This window comes from Chenopodium quinoa, unplaced genomic scaffold, assembly GCF_001683475.1.
Source record: "Chenopodium quinoa cultivar QQ74 unplaced genomic scaffold, ASM168347v1, whole genome shotgun sequence".
In the NCBI taxonomy this organism is placed as follows: domain Eukaryota; kingdom Viridiplantae; phylum Streptophyta; class Magnoliopsida; order Caryophyllales; family Amaranthaceae; genus Chenopodium; species Chenopodium quinoa.
This window is the reverse complement of record NW_018742684.1, coordinates 2,692,543-2,709,123: the sequence shown is the minus strand read 5'-3', so window position 1 is coordinate 2,709,123 and position 16,581 is coordinate 2,692,543. Positions and strand designations below refer to the sequence as shown.

General features: G+C 35.7%; 1 protein-coding gene and 1 long non-coding RNA gene across 2 annotated transcripts; one reads left to right on the top strand and one right to left on the bottom strand.

The window, feature by feature from the left end:
* Positions 1-540: 540 nt before the first annotated feature.
* LOC110722786 lies at positions 541-12,608 on the bottom strand. Its single transcript, XM_021902082.1, has 8 exons — positions 11,205-12,608; positions 10,781-11,085; positions 3,039-4,193; positions 2,744-2,902; positions 2,195-2,510; positions 2,026-2,096; positions 1,796-1,918; positions 541-1,382 (listed from the first exon to the last, which is right to left on the bottom strand). The coding sequence occupies exons 1-8, from the start codon at positions 12,148-12,150 to the stop codon at positions 1,032-1,034; spliced, it is 3,426 nt and encodes a 1,141-aa protein (XP_021757774.1). The 5' UTR covers positions 12,151-12,608; the 3' UTR covers positions 541-1,031.
* On the top strand, positions 4,211-8,214 carry LOC110722787. The gene is made up of 2 exons (XR_002511637.1): positions 4,211-7,229; positions 7,831-8,214. It is a non-coding gene; the product is annotated as an uncharacterized LOC110722787 (long non-coding RNA).
* Positions 12,609-16,581: the final 3,973 nt, after the last annotated feature.

Here is a 16,581-nt window from a genome sequence, read left to right as displayed (position 1 = left end):
AAAAATTCATTATGGTGATCAAATTGCAACATAAAGCGAAAAATCTATGTAATAATTGCAATCATTTTAACACTTTTCACCACGAGTCCACAAGCTTTTAAACTCTTAATCCTCAAATCCTATTAACTTTATTTTTATTACTCGTATTATTTTTATTAAAAAGAAAACCAGAAACTATCACTTTCCATCATAATTTTCAGGAAAGAAAAATTCTAATCCAAATTTGAGATTAATACGGAGTAATACATTCTGAATCTAAAAAGGCCACCAAGTTGTGCTAGTAACAATCTTAGTACCAACAAAAATACTTCTTTTTTTGTAACAAGCTACGGAGTACCAATAAGGCAACAAACATAGAAGATAGAATTTAGGTTTTGTAGGTAACAATCGACCTTTTTTTGTTGGTACTAAGATGTGTAATATCTATGTACGGCTTAAGTATCAACAAGCATTAGTCATTGAGGGCACGCATTATTAAAGTCTTAGAAAGAAATGACGCAATCCAGCTCCGACCACAGCCACATTAATAGCAACTACGAATAGAATAGGCAAATCAGCAATTAATATGAGATTAAAGAATTTACAGCACTTTATATATCAAAGTAATCAAGCTGGATCAGAGTAGAAAGAAACAATTATTAAATATCGTGATTCCTCCATCTCCCCTCAACCTCCAACAAAAGAGCTAAAAAAAAGGAATACTACAATTTAGTATTTACACTAACACCTACTTTGTATTTCTCTATAGTAAACACTAAAACTGGAATAATTTCATTTCCTCTAGGGGAAGAAAGCAGGCCCATCTCCTCAAAACTTGAAGGCAACACTTTTAACACTGTGATAACAGCATTCCTGCTCTTGCAATAAACCAAATGTTTTCCCAGGCCATATGAGGAGATATGTGATTGGCTGCTGAGAAACGACACTGCATTTTAAGTATATAACTCTCGATGTTGACTGGAGAATCCCGCACAACATATTAGTATATAACACTTGCTGTCAACTGGATTTTACATGCTTCAAAGTTTACACTACGAGGCATCATTATCAGCTGAACTGGCAGAAACTTCACTTTTAGCTGCACGCCTGCTTCCTTGGCTGTCAGCATCACTAGAACCACTGTCTTCACTGGAATTAGAAAATGTGCCAGAGTCATCAGAACCTGCTCCCTTCTTCGTTTTTCTACGATCATCTTTAACCCCTCTTCCTCGCAAGGCTAATCTCCTACGCTTTCGAGCTTTCCTCCTGCCCTTAGGAAATTCATCTTTATTTGAATCAAAGCTCTTGCTCTTACCATTTCTACGAGTTCTGTCCTCACCATCCTCTGACTCGGTATTAGAAGGCTCAACATCAACCTTGCGCTTCTTTCGACTAGCACTAGTCTGGGAAAAGGAAAAAAAAAACCCTTTAATCATTAGTAAAATGAAGCACCTATACATCCTCCACATGACCAAAATATATAATCAACAATTTTAACCATCTCCAGCATGCAGCTATTGGTAGGGACTAGAACAATCATATGCATGTCACATATCTGCTAATTAGTCTATAGTCATTAATAGCCAGCAGAGAGGGGTATACTGAAATAGAAAATCCAAAAATTCAAGGGTCAAAATACGGAGTATAAGTTTTCAGCTGAAAGATTTCAAAATTTTGGAACTATCATGAAAAATCCACAAGTTGTCTTTGGTGTAATTGGTCACCAAAAACAACAGCAAGAGTGATGAAGAGAATGACTGACGAAAGTGAGCAAAAATAGAGAAGAAGCAGTTGATTTAATGGGATGATAACATACCTTGGGACCACGATCAACCAATCGTGCCCATTCAGACCGATTCCTCAAACAATCAAGTACAGCTTGAGAATGACTGGAGTAGGCATACCTCTCGCCATTGTGCTTTCTCAAGTTTTGCCAATGCTGTAAAGATTAATCAGCAAAAAGCCATCAGAGATTCAGAGCCTCCCACTTGAACTGTAATACTATATTAAACACATCAAAGCATCATGCAAACTGCAGGAACTCACCGGAAGGACAGCATTACACAATTCTTCATAAGTCATACGCCTGCCCGCGTCCATAATTTCAGCAATAAGACCTACAAGTGTGAGGAAAAACAAAAACCATCCATTAGTGATGCCACGTTATTTGAAATCATAAATAAAATAAAAATTAATCACATTTTACTGCAGCAACCTGGTAGAGTGCGATGAATTGGAGCAAGGCCCTTATTGGTGCCTGTATCATATTCAGGCTTATTGACAGGGGAATCACGGGTAGATGATGATTTTCGCTCATTAGCATCAGTGGAGGATGGACCACTATTTGCTGCTGATGTGGAAACATCTTCACCATTCTTCCTCACAGAATGTATTGACTCACATTCTGCTTGAGTCAAAGCATCAGATGTTTTTACGGAATCAGGAGATGAAGGTGCCCTGTCTACCTTCCTAGCGTCATTATCTAGATCACGAGAATTGCGAGACCCATCCTTGTTCTTTCTTCTTGAAAACTAGCACAACAATTACACACAATCAGATGCTTGAATAAGAAATTGATGTAAGGACAAAATAGTCATAGATGAATTCATGTAAAGCAAAGATCCTTAACACCACTATCAGGCTCCAGGAAAGAAAATACAGACATAATAATAAAATAAATTATTTTTTTTAAAAGAAAAAAAAAAAAAAAAAAAAAAAACAGTTATTTATTAGATTTATTACTATAATAAAGGAAGCATCTTACTGTCTGCTGATCTTTCCCTCCAGAACTAGCACTGCGCTTGTTAAATATGCTTGTTGCAGAGGCAGAAGATAACTGAGGTAAGCTCCCAACATTACGTACACGTGGTACTCGAGGAACTCTGGGGGAGCTGTTAAGTTCCTGGTGTAAGAGCAAAGCAAGCTGCAATACAAAACCCAAAAATTGTAAAAAACAGCTTCTGTATCAATAAAAAAGAAAGAATAAGATAATAGGTAGTAAAAAAAAATATCGATATACTTATATTTATATCGAAAGTATACAATTATTTTATTCTAACCTCTTCATCACTTAATCCAGCAGGGGCACTTGACGAAGGTGGCAGGTGACCCAAAGATGACTGAGTTGACTTGGATGACTGCAAATTTGGCTGAAGAACTTTTTCCCCTCTATGTTGTCCAGCAGAAGCTGAATTTTTACTTTGCCCAGTTAAAGCATGTTGAGTCTGCTGTGTCCCAGCAGTCTCGTCAGTACTTGAAGGAAGCAAGGCACCATCAGTGGAGGACTTTTTTGAAGATAAATGCCTTGATGAATCCTTTCCTAGAGAAGTATGATGTCTAAGAATAGGACTCGTCAGAGGCTTGCTTGGCTGTGATGCCTTCAACACAGCATTGCTGGAAGATTTTGACTGATCTTTAAATATGCTTTTTGTTTTTTCATATTTATCTTCATCTTTAGCTTGACCATGAGGTGCATTTTCCTTCTTAGTACCCATACTGAAATTTGACAACGGTCGTTTGCCAATGGAACTCTGATTCTGTGAGCTTCCAGCCCTATTTTTATCAGAAAGACAAGACCTAGAGATGACAATAGTTGAAGAGCTTGGCGACGATTTTCCAACAGACACTGTTTTATGATAACTGGCTAGTGGAGGTAGGATTTCCCCACTCAATTTTGATACCTCACCTGTAACTTTTGTAACTTCTTTAACGTCTGAAAGAGTTCTCTGCACCTCATCGGAATTTTCTGAACCCTCACAATTCACTTTGTTATTACATTGATTTTCCACTAATTCTTCATCTTTCACGAGCTGATTGCCACTCAGTGCCTGAAAAGTTTTTTCGTTGTCTTGAACCTCTTGCCCAAGGGGCTGAGAACTAGTTGCAACAACCTCATTCCGTTTGGAGTCTTCACATTCTCGATCAGGAGATGATATTTGCTCAGAACAATGTAACTCCACATCAATATCAGAAGGACGACTCCTCAAAACCCCATTAGGCTTATCAGTATCTGATTCTGTTTTACTAGCACAATGTCCAGAGATCAAAGGCACAGTGGTCTCTATATCCTTAGCAACCCCAGTATTATTAACTTCTACCCTAGCAATATCTACATCTTCAGTGATAGGCTTTAGCATCGAAATATCACTAGTTCGGCCTTCTGGAACGACTGGAAGCACTCCTTGATTTTTATCCATGACATCTAAACCAAGTCCCTAGCATATAAGAAAAATCAGCAATCGTATTGTAAAGCAGTCATGTAAGGCTATTAATAAATAAACATAAAGCCGACAACAAGGTAACAATGCAATCATTCTTCTATAGCAGAACGTAATCAACATGGCACAAGTGTGAGCCAAGGATAGAAATGTAGCGGGGACTACTTAAACGTTTGGATTTCTTATAATGAATGTCTTAGAAGAAACTGACTTACACATATAGAGCTGAAATTGCAATGGTATTACCATTTCAATTACACCTATTATTATAAATTTATAATACCTCCTATTTTTTTTTTTTAGATGCATCACTTTTAAAATCACGGACTCCGAGGTAATTATAGGAGATGAGAGAGCGAGATAATTTATTTACTGAAAAGGAAGGTGATGCATGTATATTGAAACTTCTAAATAAAACATTGATGTATCTAAAAAAAAGAGGATGAAAACTAAGCTTACCAACAAAGAGGGGGGGAAGGGGGGGGTGGACAGAAAAGAGAGATTGAAAATATTGCTAGTAGTGTTTAAAAAAAACCCTCCCCAATCCCCATTCAATCAATTATCTGCTCTGCAAAGATAATTTCCATGGGAGTAAAAAGCTACAATCACATGCTAAGCTTTCCTTGCCCATTTGTTATTTCATCCTAAATTGTCTCTAAGACATTAGCCAGAAAATGAGTCAGGGATATTAGAAGAGGAAATGGCTACCTCTAATGACCTGGGAAGTAGCAGCATAGGCATTAGGGGCACAGCAAGAAGGCAGGCATGATGAACAAATCAGAATGCATTTTATTTAATCACTTCATAGTAAAAGGTACTAATCATACTCCTTTTGATCCTAACTGAACAACATACAACATAATATCGTATGTGCGAGATGCGATAGTTCCAATTCCCTTTCACTTAATGTTCAGATAAGGAAATTTGGAGACGGGAAAGGAATGGTAAGTAAAGTATCTACTTTTCCATAATTGAATGAGATGAGAAACGAAAGAGAAGAAATTGGACGCATAGCCAGTCATACTCAAAGATGAAGACCATTTGAAGGTTGTTGTCAAAAGAAAGTATTTTAAAAACCACATATAAAATCTTGTGCGTCAATCCTTGCAAACACAATGCATGTGAGTAGATGAGTGAACAAGTGTTAAAGCGTTCATGAATGAACAGAAATATGTGAACATGCGTAAAAGAGTCTTAGGGGCATACTTTGGTCAATTGCCTTGGAACCCAAATATTAGAAGCAAATTTGCAGCCAAAGTGGCTCAATCAGTCATCACTTTCCAAGGCTTCATAATATACACTCCATAATTATTAAATAGATAGCCCATCCATCAGATACAACGACAACATAGGGATTACTTGGTAACCCTACTAGAGATACAAAAAGTCATATGATGCAAAATGTATAATAAACTCAAAAATGAGTCATACTTACACTACTCATGTTAGTTTTTAAAACTCACTGTTGAACTATACTAGGGGTCGTTTGGTTGGATCATCTAGAATGGAGTTAGAATCTAGTTTTTGGTTTGGTTGTGGTTTTTAGTGAGGGAATCTCATACCCAAGGGGTTCTAACTCTCCCCCATACCCATGGAATCCCATACCCACCCCTCCCCCTAATATTCACAATACATTCCATTAATGAAGGATGGAATCCATTCCAACAATAAAACCAAACAACTTTGGACAAGTATGGTTTTTAGAATTCATACCTCTCTACTATGAGATTTCATACCAATCCATTCCAACTTGATGAACCAAACACCCCCTTAGTTATATTCATATTATTTTCTAAGGAAAAAAAAAAAAAAAAGATAATGCACAAACACTTAGCATATGAATTACAGCTGAACAACCACCACAGTCGTCCTTTTGTGGTATTGCCACACAATTTTAACTCGCAAACAACATGTTTCTCCTTTAGGACGCGTAATTCTGGATGGGAGTTTAAAGTCCTCATCCATTTGGGGCAATGGAAGGCTTCCTTGTAAAGATAAGTGTCTAAACACAAATATGTATTAATGTTTTGTAATTGCCCCATACGAACGAGAACTTGATCCTCCCATCCAAATTACGAGTCCAAAAGGACTCGGTCTTAGGGGCTAGAAAAGCTGACAACTAATAAGGATAATACGCTTATATTAAAGGTGCTTCTTACTTTAAAAAATTTGTATGCACTAACCCTTATTGGATTTTCCTGATATTAATGTCCTCTAAGATTACCATACATAGAGTACATTTTCATCCTATCAACATTTATTCACATTACATTGATACACATTTGGTATTTATATAAAAAAAAATAATAATAAAAAATAAAAAAATCCCCTCATTAACAACACCTTTAAGCAATAGTGTGAAATCAGCATACATAATAACAAACACTCTCAGTGGCGGACCTGGGCTTGTGCCTGGTGGGTCAAGTGACTCACCAGGGCCCAAAAAAAAATTTCAGTTTTTTTTTTAAAAAATAAAAAATAAAAAATAAAAATAAAAAAAATAAAAAATTCTAACGTCTGAGTTAGCCCTAGCCCACTTCGCCCTAGCCCACTTCGCCAGTTCGCCTCTTCCTCTTCGCAAGTTCGCATCTTCCTCTTCGCCTCTTCCTCAGACCTCAGTTCCTCTTCGCTAGTTCGCTTCATCTTCCTCTTCGCATAATTTCAGGTTAGTCATCTACTCATCTACTCATCTTTCGGCTTTTTTTTTATTTATTTGTGAAATGTAAAATGTTAGTTATCAACTCAATCCCTAATTGACTAATTGTTCATAATCTACTGCTCTTCGCTAGTTTGCTCAGGCTGTGCTGCTGGCCTGCTGGCTGCTGCTCGCCTAGTCGCTTGCTCCAGCCTCCAGTGCTCTGTGCAGCTGTGCTCTGTCCTCTGTCCTCTGCTGCTCGCCTAGTCGCCTGCTCCAGTGCCTAGTCGCTGACTTGCTGTCTTGCTGAGTGTTGGGCATGGCCCTGCTGCAGTGCTGCTCCGCCTGCTCCGCTGCTCGCCTCAATCATTCAGCGCCTGCCGCCTCCGCCTAGCAAGGTAGGTAATCATCAATTGATTCTTCTTTTTTTTTTTGTGAATTTTTGATCAAATTTGCATTACTTGTCTCTTAAAATTAGTATATACGGTGAATGTTCATTGAATTTGCATTATTTGTGTAAATTGTGTTTTGACTGTTAAATTGAACTTATTAGTTTATCTGTTTATGTCATTATGTGAAATTGTGAATATGTGATGCCGGACATTGTATAAGACAGCAATTAAACTATTAGTGTAAGGAGGATTATAAATTTATAATTAGATTACAGTTTGGACTGGTTAGTGCTTAGTGGTGCTAGTCGCATATTCGGCTGGAAGTTCCGTATAGACTAGTGGAGATATTAGTTTGTTGATTTTAGTCTTGTCAATTTTAAGCTTTTTAATTATTAGTTAGTATTGTAATCTTGTCAATTTTCTATTTGGATGATCTTTGTAAATAATTTTTCTGGGGAATATTGCTTGATTTAGTTGAATATGAACCGTCAAACCAATTATGAATAGGGGTAATTCGTTGTTGGGGTTATTTGCATATGATTCATACTTGTGATTTCATTTGTTTTGTTAACTTTGTGTTTGATTAGGTTGTTGAATTTATATGCAGGGAAGACTCAGCTTATCAATCATTTTCTAATCAACAAGAGTTGGTATATTGTTAATTTGTCTGGATATGGGTGAGTCTCTGTAATTTTGGTTTTAATTTGGGCAATTTCTGTAATTCTTGAATCTATTTCATGCTGGGAAAATTGTATACTTGTATTGTGAATCAATTGTTATTCGTGTTTATTCCTGATCATATGCTTGAATCATATTGAAGTGCCAAAAAAGGATTGCTTTTACGCCTTGAGGCATTGCTTCAAAATTATTGATCATCCTGGAAAACATGTTGCGGACTGATATGTATTTAGGCTACATCCGCTGTAGTTAATTTGGTCTCCAATCGTGTTGTTTATTTTCAAGTTTAGGAAGTAAATGTCTCCTTACATGTCATTGTGAAATTTTTTTTTACATATTTGATTATCGATTGTGACTCACCAGTCGGAAATTCCTGGGTCCGCCACTGAATACTCTTAAGACATAAGAGCATCTCCAATACGGGGCTTTAGAGAAAAATATTGTCAGAAGAGAGCCTCGGGCAAGTAGCAGATTGAGAATAGTTAACATATTTAGATACTTCATAATAGTTTTCACCCTGTTAAAAATGGAATGTTTTCTATTTATTTTTTTCAAACAAAGAATAATATGACTTCAACAAATGTATAGGTGAAAAATAATTTTAAAGACTTATACTCCTTCCGTTTTTAAATACTTGCTCCATTTCTCCATTCACGGAGTTTTAGGAGAAATTGGAGAAAGTAATAAAATATGGTGGTAGTTGGGTTGTTTGAAAAATATAACATTGTAAAAAGCAAAACTAGTAGAGAGAATTGAGGAGAGAGAATATGAAATTAATAAAATACCGATTTATGTTGGGTCTACTAGTTGAGAGAAATGAATTAATTATTGTAAAATCTTTCCAAATAAAGAAATAGAGCAAGTATTTAAAAACGGCCACAAAAGTAAAGTGAAGCAAGTATTTAAAAACGGAAGGAGTATGGAAGAATCTTACCATTGGACATTTGAGTCTCAAATAAAAGTAATTTTATAGAAGTATAGAACTAGAGTATCACCATTGGAGCTTAAAAGATAGTCATATAAAGTTTTTAAGACCTAAATTGAATGTCACGTGAGGAGGTGATATAGAGAATACTTTCTGATGCTCGTACTAGTAATAATATCAAGGAATTTTTGTCAACAACTACCTTTTAAAAGCAATTTTTTGTGAGAAACTACCTAATAAAAAAAATGTTGTAAGAAGCTACCTATTAAAATAAAAAGGAAAATGATAACCATAACTCTAAGGGCTATGTATAAAAAGCTAAAAAGAATATAATGAGGATAGATTATCATTCATTACACTGATCTGCGCGTGATTTTGTCATGAATTTCCAACTTAATTCCATTTTAAGAATTATATTTAATGCTTATACATAGCCCTAAGGGCTACATATATCATTACCCTAAAATAAAAATATTGTAAGAAACTACCTATTAAACATATAATGTTGTAAGAATATTGTAAGAAACTACCTATTAAAACATATAATGAATTAATTTCTCCAGCGTTTGACCACCCTCAATCGGTCACATGATAGGTGGCATTGTTGGTGGGGCATGGGAAAAAAAAGGTTTTAAAAGTTCACGTGAATGGCAAGTGGATGGTCAACATCGGAAAAATTAGTCAACGGTGAAAATCCACTAATAGACACAACATTTTCATTTTAATAAGTAGTTTCTTACAAAAAAAAAATTATTAGGTAGTTTCTCACAAAAATGGCTTTTAATAGGTAGTTTCGGACAAAAAACTCAAATATCAAAATCAACAAATTCTGGCAATGTGGCAGAATCCATCTCAACATACACACCATATCTCATATATGGGTGTGATATCTGTATCAAACTATGAAACTATGGAATTATAACTCACCCATGCGGCCACATCACGATTTCATAGTAATTTGTTGAAATTTCCACGGTTATGATTTAAGGATGTCCACGATGAACCAAAACAGAGCAAACACAACCATTAGGATTGCATCAAAATTCCACGGTGTTCATCAACTATTAGCACCAATCTCAGCCATTGTTTCTACAAACAACTAATTATAGGCAATAAGTAGAACCAAGAGCCCAAAAAAATTTGGAATTTCAAACACTCTTATGCTTAAAAAGTTATGATACTCATGACCAAACTTAGGACATAGTCACGACTCCGACTCTCCAAGTCCTAACAGTTCGAGCCACTATAAGCCATTATGAGCATTGATGAGTCATATATGCACCTAAAACCCGTATCAGATATCCTGGAACCCAATCAACAAAGCTATGGGGATAATGAGTGAAACAGTTATCAATAATCATCTGATACAAAGCTTTGCTAAAGCTGGGAAAGACTTTTCAGATATCCCACAAAGAACAACAAACAAAAATACAGAACAGAGGCAATAATTCTAATTACTCAGCAATCTCATAAGTAAATTACTCTAGAGTCTATAGCCTAGGAAATCTTTTATTACTATGCTAAATTTTGTGTGGCTAAACATGTAAAGCATGATTTGAAACATTAATAAACAAAAAGCCAGTCTTCTGTGCAAGCACATTAAGTCCAATTACTAATACAAAGGCTGTTTTCCAAAGAAAAGTTCCAATAAGTACACAAGGTTCAATCTACAACCACAATAAGTTCTAAACCATATAAATTGGGAACAAGTGAGCTTGGGTGAAAAGACACACCCAGACTCTTAGCTACAGAAGAAATACAGAATAACAATAAACATTAACAAAGATATTGTGTAATATTGCATAAGGAGCCTTTAGTTTATTATACCACGATATCATGGATACTATTCCATGCCAATGAAAGACATAATTATGTGGTCATAACTCATAGCAAAAAAAATAAAACATGTTCAACAGCATAAAGCACAGTGGAAGACCTTAATCAGCCAACATACCTCTTTCTTTATAGGACTAAAAGTGTTGTTGTCCTTCTCCGCAATTACTGCATCGGTTTTAGCAGACTTCTGAGAACCATCAGTAGCATCATGGCCAGGCTTTTCTGCTTTGACCCTCTTTTCAATTGAACACTCAAGTCCAGCCACTTCTGGGGACCTAAGTATCAAATTTCCCTCAACAGTAGCAGCATTTCTCTTGGGTTTTTCTATGTTACTACCCTCAGATAGGCTACCATTTGATGCTACTTTGTGAGCTTTGCTTTCACACACTTCAGCTTGCCTAGCACTAGTTGAATGTATGACAACTAACATAAAAATAAAAAACAAAAGCAAAATCAATGAGCAAAAGAAATTGTGCAAAGTGCAAAACACATTTAGCAATTCAGTATATCAATGAAACAGCATTAAGAGTTCCAGCAATTACCTGCTTTAAAATTTTGAACTTTACTCTTCTTCACATCATCCGGTTCTCTATGACTAGCTTTACTCTTCTTCTTCCCACCACGATCCTTGGACAGCCCCAAATCTTCTCTACTTCTCTTACTACAATGAACCACAATCGACCGACTCGTACCCGGTTCTTTCTTCGACAAACCAGGTGAACCCAACTTCTTAGATTCACCATTCTCCAATTTCCTATCCTTAGAACCTTTCCTATCAGAAGCACCCCCTTTAGACTGACCTCCCCTCATACTAACAACCCCATTCTCTTTCGACAAAGAGTACAACACACCAGCCCCTCTATCAATCACATTCTCAGGGCTCCCGTCCGCCTTCGCCTCATCCTCCCCATCATCCTGCTCCTTCTCCCAACAGGGAAACTCCCTATACCTAAAATTAAACTTCTTAGGAACATAACCACTACACTTCCACAACTCAGACCCAAATAGTATAGGAAACCCTTGAAAAAGACCAGGATCATCAGCACCCCCAGGTACCCCCTGCACATGTACCCTCTCCTCCATCGGTCGAGTCGCCCACAATCGATAAGGCGGTCTTCGAGGCGGGGGAGGAGGTGGAGGATGATTACTAAAACCATAAGAATTACTTGTACTATAAACATTATTATTCCCACTACTCATCTTGATTGTTTTGGTTGGCAATTCAACGAGCAATTGCGCAACCTCCGTCTCTTCGCTATCATTGTTAATTCTACTAGCTTTACTCTTGCACTTATCACAAGCAAATGATTTCTCCCCCTTTACGAAACGAACGCAACGAGTGTGAACCCAAACTGCACACTCGTCGCAATTCACCATCTCCTCTCCATCGTCGAAATTCACGCCGCAAATACAATCCACCGTCCATGAACCGTTCACCCAGTCATCCGGCGGGTCGGATGTCGGGTTACGATTCGACCTGCTCTTCATAGTTTTCGACCAACTATGAATTGTAACTCTGTTATAAAAATTCAAGATTTAAAGGAGTAGAATCTCAATTTTGGGTGAAGAAAATCCAGTGTTTTCAGATCTAGGGTTTAATCGGAAAAACCCCAAGTTTTGGGAATCAACAACTGGTAATAATTGAGAATTGAACATTGGGGATAAAAAACACCGGAAGAAGGGAGTATCGAGTTGCAGATGCGGTTATCTTGTTGTGAATTTTCATCGGCGTTGAACAGTTGCCGGGTTCCGGTCGCCGGAGAAAGGCGGCTGAGAAAGACGGTGGTTTTTTTTTTGGAGCGGATTATTTATTGGGAGCGAAAAGGGTGGGAAGTGGTTTGGTAAGAGGTAAGGTGCTGTTTGCTGAGATATGAGAGAGAGGCGAAAGAGGAGGGTCCGAGGGTGTGCGCGGTGGACTGGATCCATTTTTTTTTTTTTTTTTTTTTTATGTTTTAAGGTAAAAAAAAAAGGGGGGGGGGAAATCACGTGAAAAATAATTAAATAATTGCGTGAAATTTGAAAAAAATTGGAAATTGACAAATTTCAAGATAAAAAAGTTAGAGGTGATTATTGGACGGGCCGGACCGGGTTTGGCCAGATCGAATCTAAAAGTAAGCCCACTACTCGAGCCATGCCGTAATTTTTGTGTCCAAACCTGTCCAAAATGGGTGGGCCGTGCGAGCTTTTCGGGCATGGCCTAATAAATCAACTAAATATGTATAAAAACGCATTTCCAAACCCACCAAAAAAAATTACTCGATTTCGGGCCGAAAAAATCTACCCAAAATCGCGTCGGGCTAACTTTGATCACCTCTGGAAAAAATTGAGTGAATAACTAAATGTTGTTTTTTTTAGCATATGGTAAATTAATATAGACTAGGGTTTTTCTATATAGTAAACCTGTTTTTTTCACTTTTCTACGTTGTGCCCTAACATATATCACTTTCTACATTGTAACCCCAATATATTTTTTGTTTTCATACGGTAACCTTGTTGTTATCCTGCTGTTAAAAAATTTCGTTAGTGGGGCCCACTCTTCATCATTAATATTTTTTTATCAATTTGCGCGTTGAAAAATACTCCTTCAAAGGTTTCGGGAGCTGTTTTGGCCCTTATGTTACAAATTGAGCTCAGATTTAGCAAAAAAATAACGTAAATGCCTCGTTTTTCTTATTGAGAAATGTCTCGATTTACGTGTTCACATTTTAACACACAAAACGAGGCATTTACGTTATTTTTTTGCCAAATCTGGGCTCAATTTGGACCCCTAAGAACCAAAAAAGCCTTTGAAACCTTTGACGGAGTATTTTTCAACGCGCAAATCGATAAAAAAATATTAATAATGGAAAGTGGGTCTCACTAACGGAATTTTTTAACGGCAAGGTTACCGTATAGAAACAAAAAATATATTGGGGTTACTGTATAGAAAATGATATATATTGGGGCACAACGTAGAAAAGTGAAAAAAAACAAGGTTACTATATAGAAAAACCCAATACACTATATGAAGAACAATAGTAACAATGATCTTAAGAAACATCGGTGATAGTACAAGAATTTAAAATAGCATCTAATTTGGTTATATGGAATTGTACAATAACAAATCTATCATCAACGGCCTATGTGGCTTTGAGTGAGATATGCGCATGTTAAACACTTTCATATTTCACCTCCAAATCTAAAGTGTTATGTTTGATATGCAATGATATTACATTTACTTGTGTTATATTAAAAGTAAGTGTTTCTCTATTAGTGTATTTATAAGATCATAAAAGATATATTTGTATCTAATAATGCGCATTATTTGTTAGTAATTAAGCAATTAAAACGATAAATACATATCTTATTGTTGTGTAGACTAAACTGACAATTGTTGCATCATGGTGAATCATTGACTTAAAAGACGATAGATTCCGCACTACCCTTGGTGCAATAGTGTAATCCCCCATATTTTTAAATATATTATAAATGAAATTATATATTATTTATAATATTTATTTGTATTTTTCCGGAATTTAATTTCAAAAGTTTCAAATTATTTTTGGGGTTGATAAACGATTTTATTACAAAAAACTTTTTATGAACCTTCCTTTTATAATTTATGTCCAACAAACAAACCTAACCCACTTTACTTTCCTAATTGGCCCATTAATTTTATGAGGCTCAATCTTACTATTTACCTTATACCACTCTCTCTCATATAAATACCCCATACATCCCCAAAAATTTTCCCACACAAAAGGTTAGTGTTATTTACTTACTCCTTTATTTTATTTTTCTTTTCTTTTTCCTTTCTTTTATTTTTTATTTCTTTTTCTTTCCTTTTTCTTTTTTTTCCTTTCTTTTTTTCCCCTTATTCCTCCTTCCTACGTGAGAACTTTCTCACTGCTCCACCTGCTGCCCATTGCTGCCACCACCGTCGGCCGCCCGCCGTCAGCGACCCACCAATCAGCAGCCCTCGTGGCTGCCCCCTTTCTCTCCCCTCTTTTGTTTTCCTATTTTGCTTGAAAGTATTAATTTTGTTTATGTTTTGATTTTATGGTATAAAGTTCATATTTTTAGTATCAAATTCATGTTTTTGATAGCTTAAACTTATAATTTTCAGATTATAATGTTGATTTAATTTTCAGATTTTATAATTTATAAACCTAGGGTTTTAATTTAATCAAATTGGGATTTTAGGGTTCTAATGACTAATTAAATTGGGGCTTTTGTTCCTATTGTATTTCTAATGCATAATTAACCATAAAACATGTTTTTAATGAAGTTTTAAGGAGTTTTAATCTAAATTATATTGCTGGAAATTTGGTTAAGTATTAATTTATTATTGTTGCTTGTTTTCTAGGAAGTGATTATTTCTTAGGAGACTTTTAAGTGATTAAAAGTGGCACAAAGGATTGTTTATACGAGGTACGTACATGTCTACTTCGTTGTAAGTAGTATCATGTTTAGGTACCAAAGAAAAGAACTTAGTTTCATGATTAGAGAACACTTAGATGAAAATTGTTTGGTTATACATTTAATTAATTCATGTGCTTATGTTTATGAGATATGTTTTGGTGAATTGATTATGTTTGTATGGAATTATGGATGCAAACATGTTGAATTATATTGGATTAATTGTTTGTATGGAATGTTGATACAAACATATTTTATTGGATTGGTTTGTTAACCACATTTGGATTATTAAAGGATTGGATTTGAATGCATGGTTTAAGTGGAATGAATTTATTAATTATTCCACAAGGTTATTATTTATTTATTTATTACTCAATCATGACTTGTTAGTATGTTGAGTAAAGGTGGATTAAGCCGAAATGGCTAGGTGGGTTGACTATGTTCAATAATTTTGAATAATTTGGAAGTTTAATGGAATTAAAGGTCAACTTGTGATGTGATCACCATTGTCCTAAATAAGATCAAAAGTGAATTGATGTATGATTTTTATGTATGTTCTACTTGATTGAGTCGGCTATTAATTAAATTTGTAATCACGTAAAGTGAAACATGGATGAGCAATAAAACTCTGGAAAGCGTGCACTTTTAGAATATTGACAATTATGGGTTGGGGTACACGGTGGTAGCCCGTGGCTTTCCGAGGCTTGTTTGATCAACATGTCCTCTTTTCTTTTGGTATTTACATTTTATTTTTATAATGAAAGTTAGATGGGATCCTAGACTAACTTTGTGTGAATGGAGTCGCGCCCATTCTTGCATCGCGCTAAACTTTTATTTTAAATGGTCATTTGGGACCAAAATGATTTGGTGGATTGGACAACCTCGTCTATTGCTTACTCCAAATTAAATTAAATATAAAGAGTCAAGTGTTTGGATTTGATTAGCAAATATGTTGAGTCGATTGAATTGTTTAAGTGTGGAGTCTTAATTAATGAATTCGTGTTGTATGTTTATTTACTTAAATTAGTTGAGCATGCTAGGTTTTGTGCGTTGTAGCTTGTATGTACTCAGCTTTGCTGATTACGTGCTTTTGTGTGTTTTCTTTTGGTCATGGCCTTCGCCTTTCAATGTCCCTATGATGATCCAATTATTACACTTGTATTATTGGGGAGCAGTATTGCACAGGTTAGCTTGATGATGTGAAGTTCGGTGATTTGACATACGCATTGTCAAGGGATTGGTGTGATTGAGAGTATTCGTTCTTTGTGTTGAACTTATTTATGTTTTACTATTTTAATTATGTTTTGGGATTTTGAATATTGGTTTGGTTTTAATAAGGGCCTTTATGGTTCCAATTTGTAAGCTTTGACTTATTGGTTTCTAAACTATATTATTTTAATATTTAAGTTGGATTTCCGCTGCGATACTTTGATAAAGCCTTAACGTTTTAACACGTGGCGGTAACATGCAAATGGTTCTCCTCTATTTTTATTTAAAGTAAGTGGTTTGGAAAAGGGAGAA

Bases quoted from the DNA above. Each gene is read 5' to 3' on its own strand.
- LOC110722786 (XM_021902082.1), bottom strand. From the start codon at position 12,150: ATGAAGAGCAGGTCGAATCGTAACCCGACATCCGACCCGCCGGATGAC. The intron at 2,097-2,194 runs GTTGCTGCAGTA...TCACACTTGTAG, and splicing joins AATTCATCGCACTCTACCAG to GTCTTATTGCTGAAATTATG. The intron at 1,383-1,795 runs GTATGTTATCAT...TCCTTTTCCCAG, and splicing joins TGGTTGATCGTGGTCCCAAG to ACTAGTGCTAGTCGAAAGAA.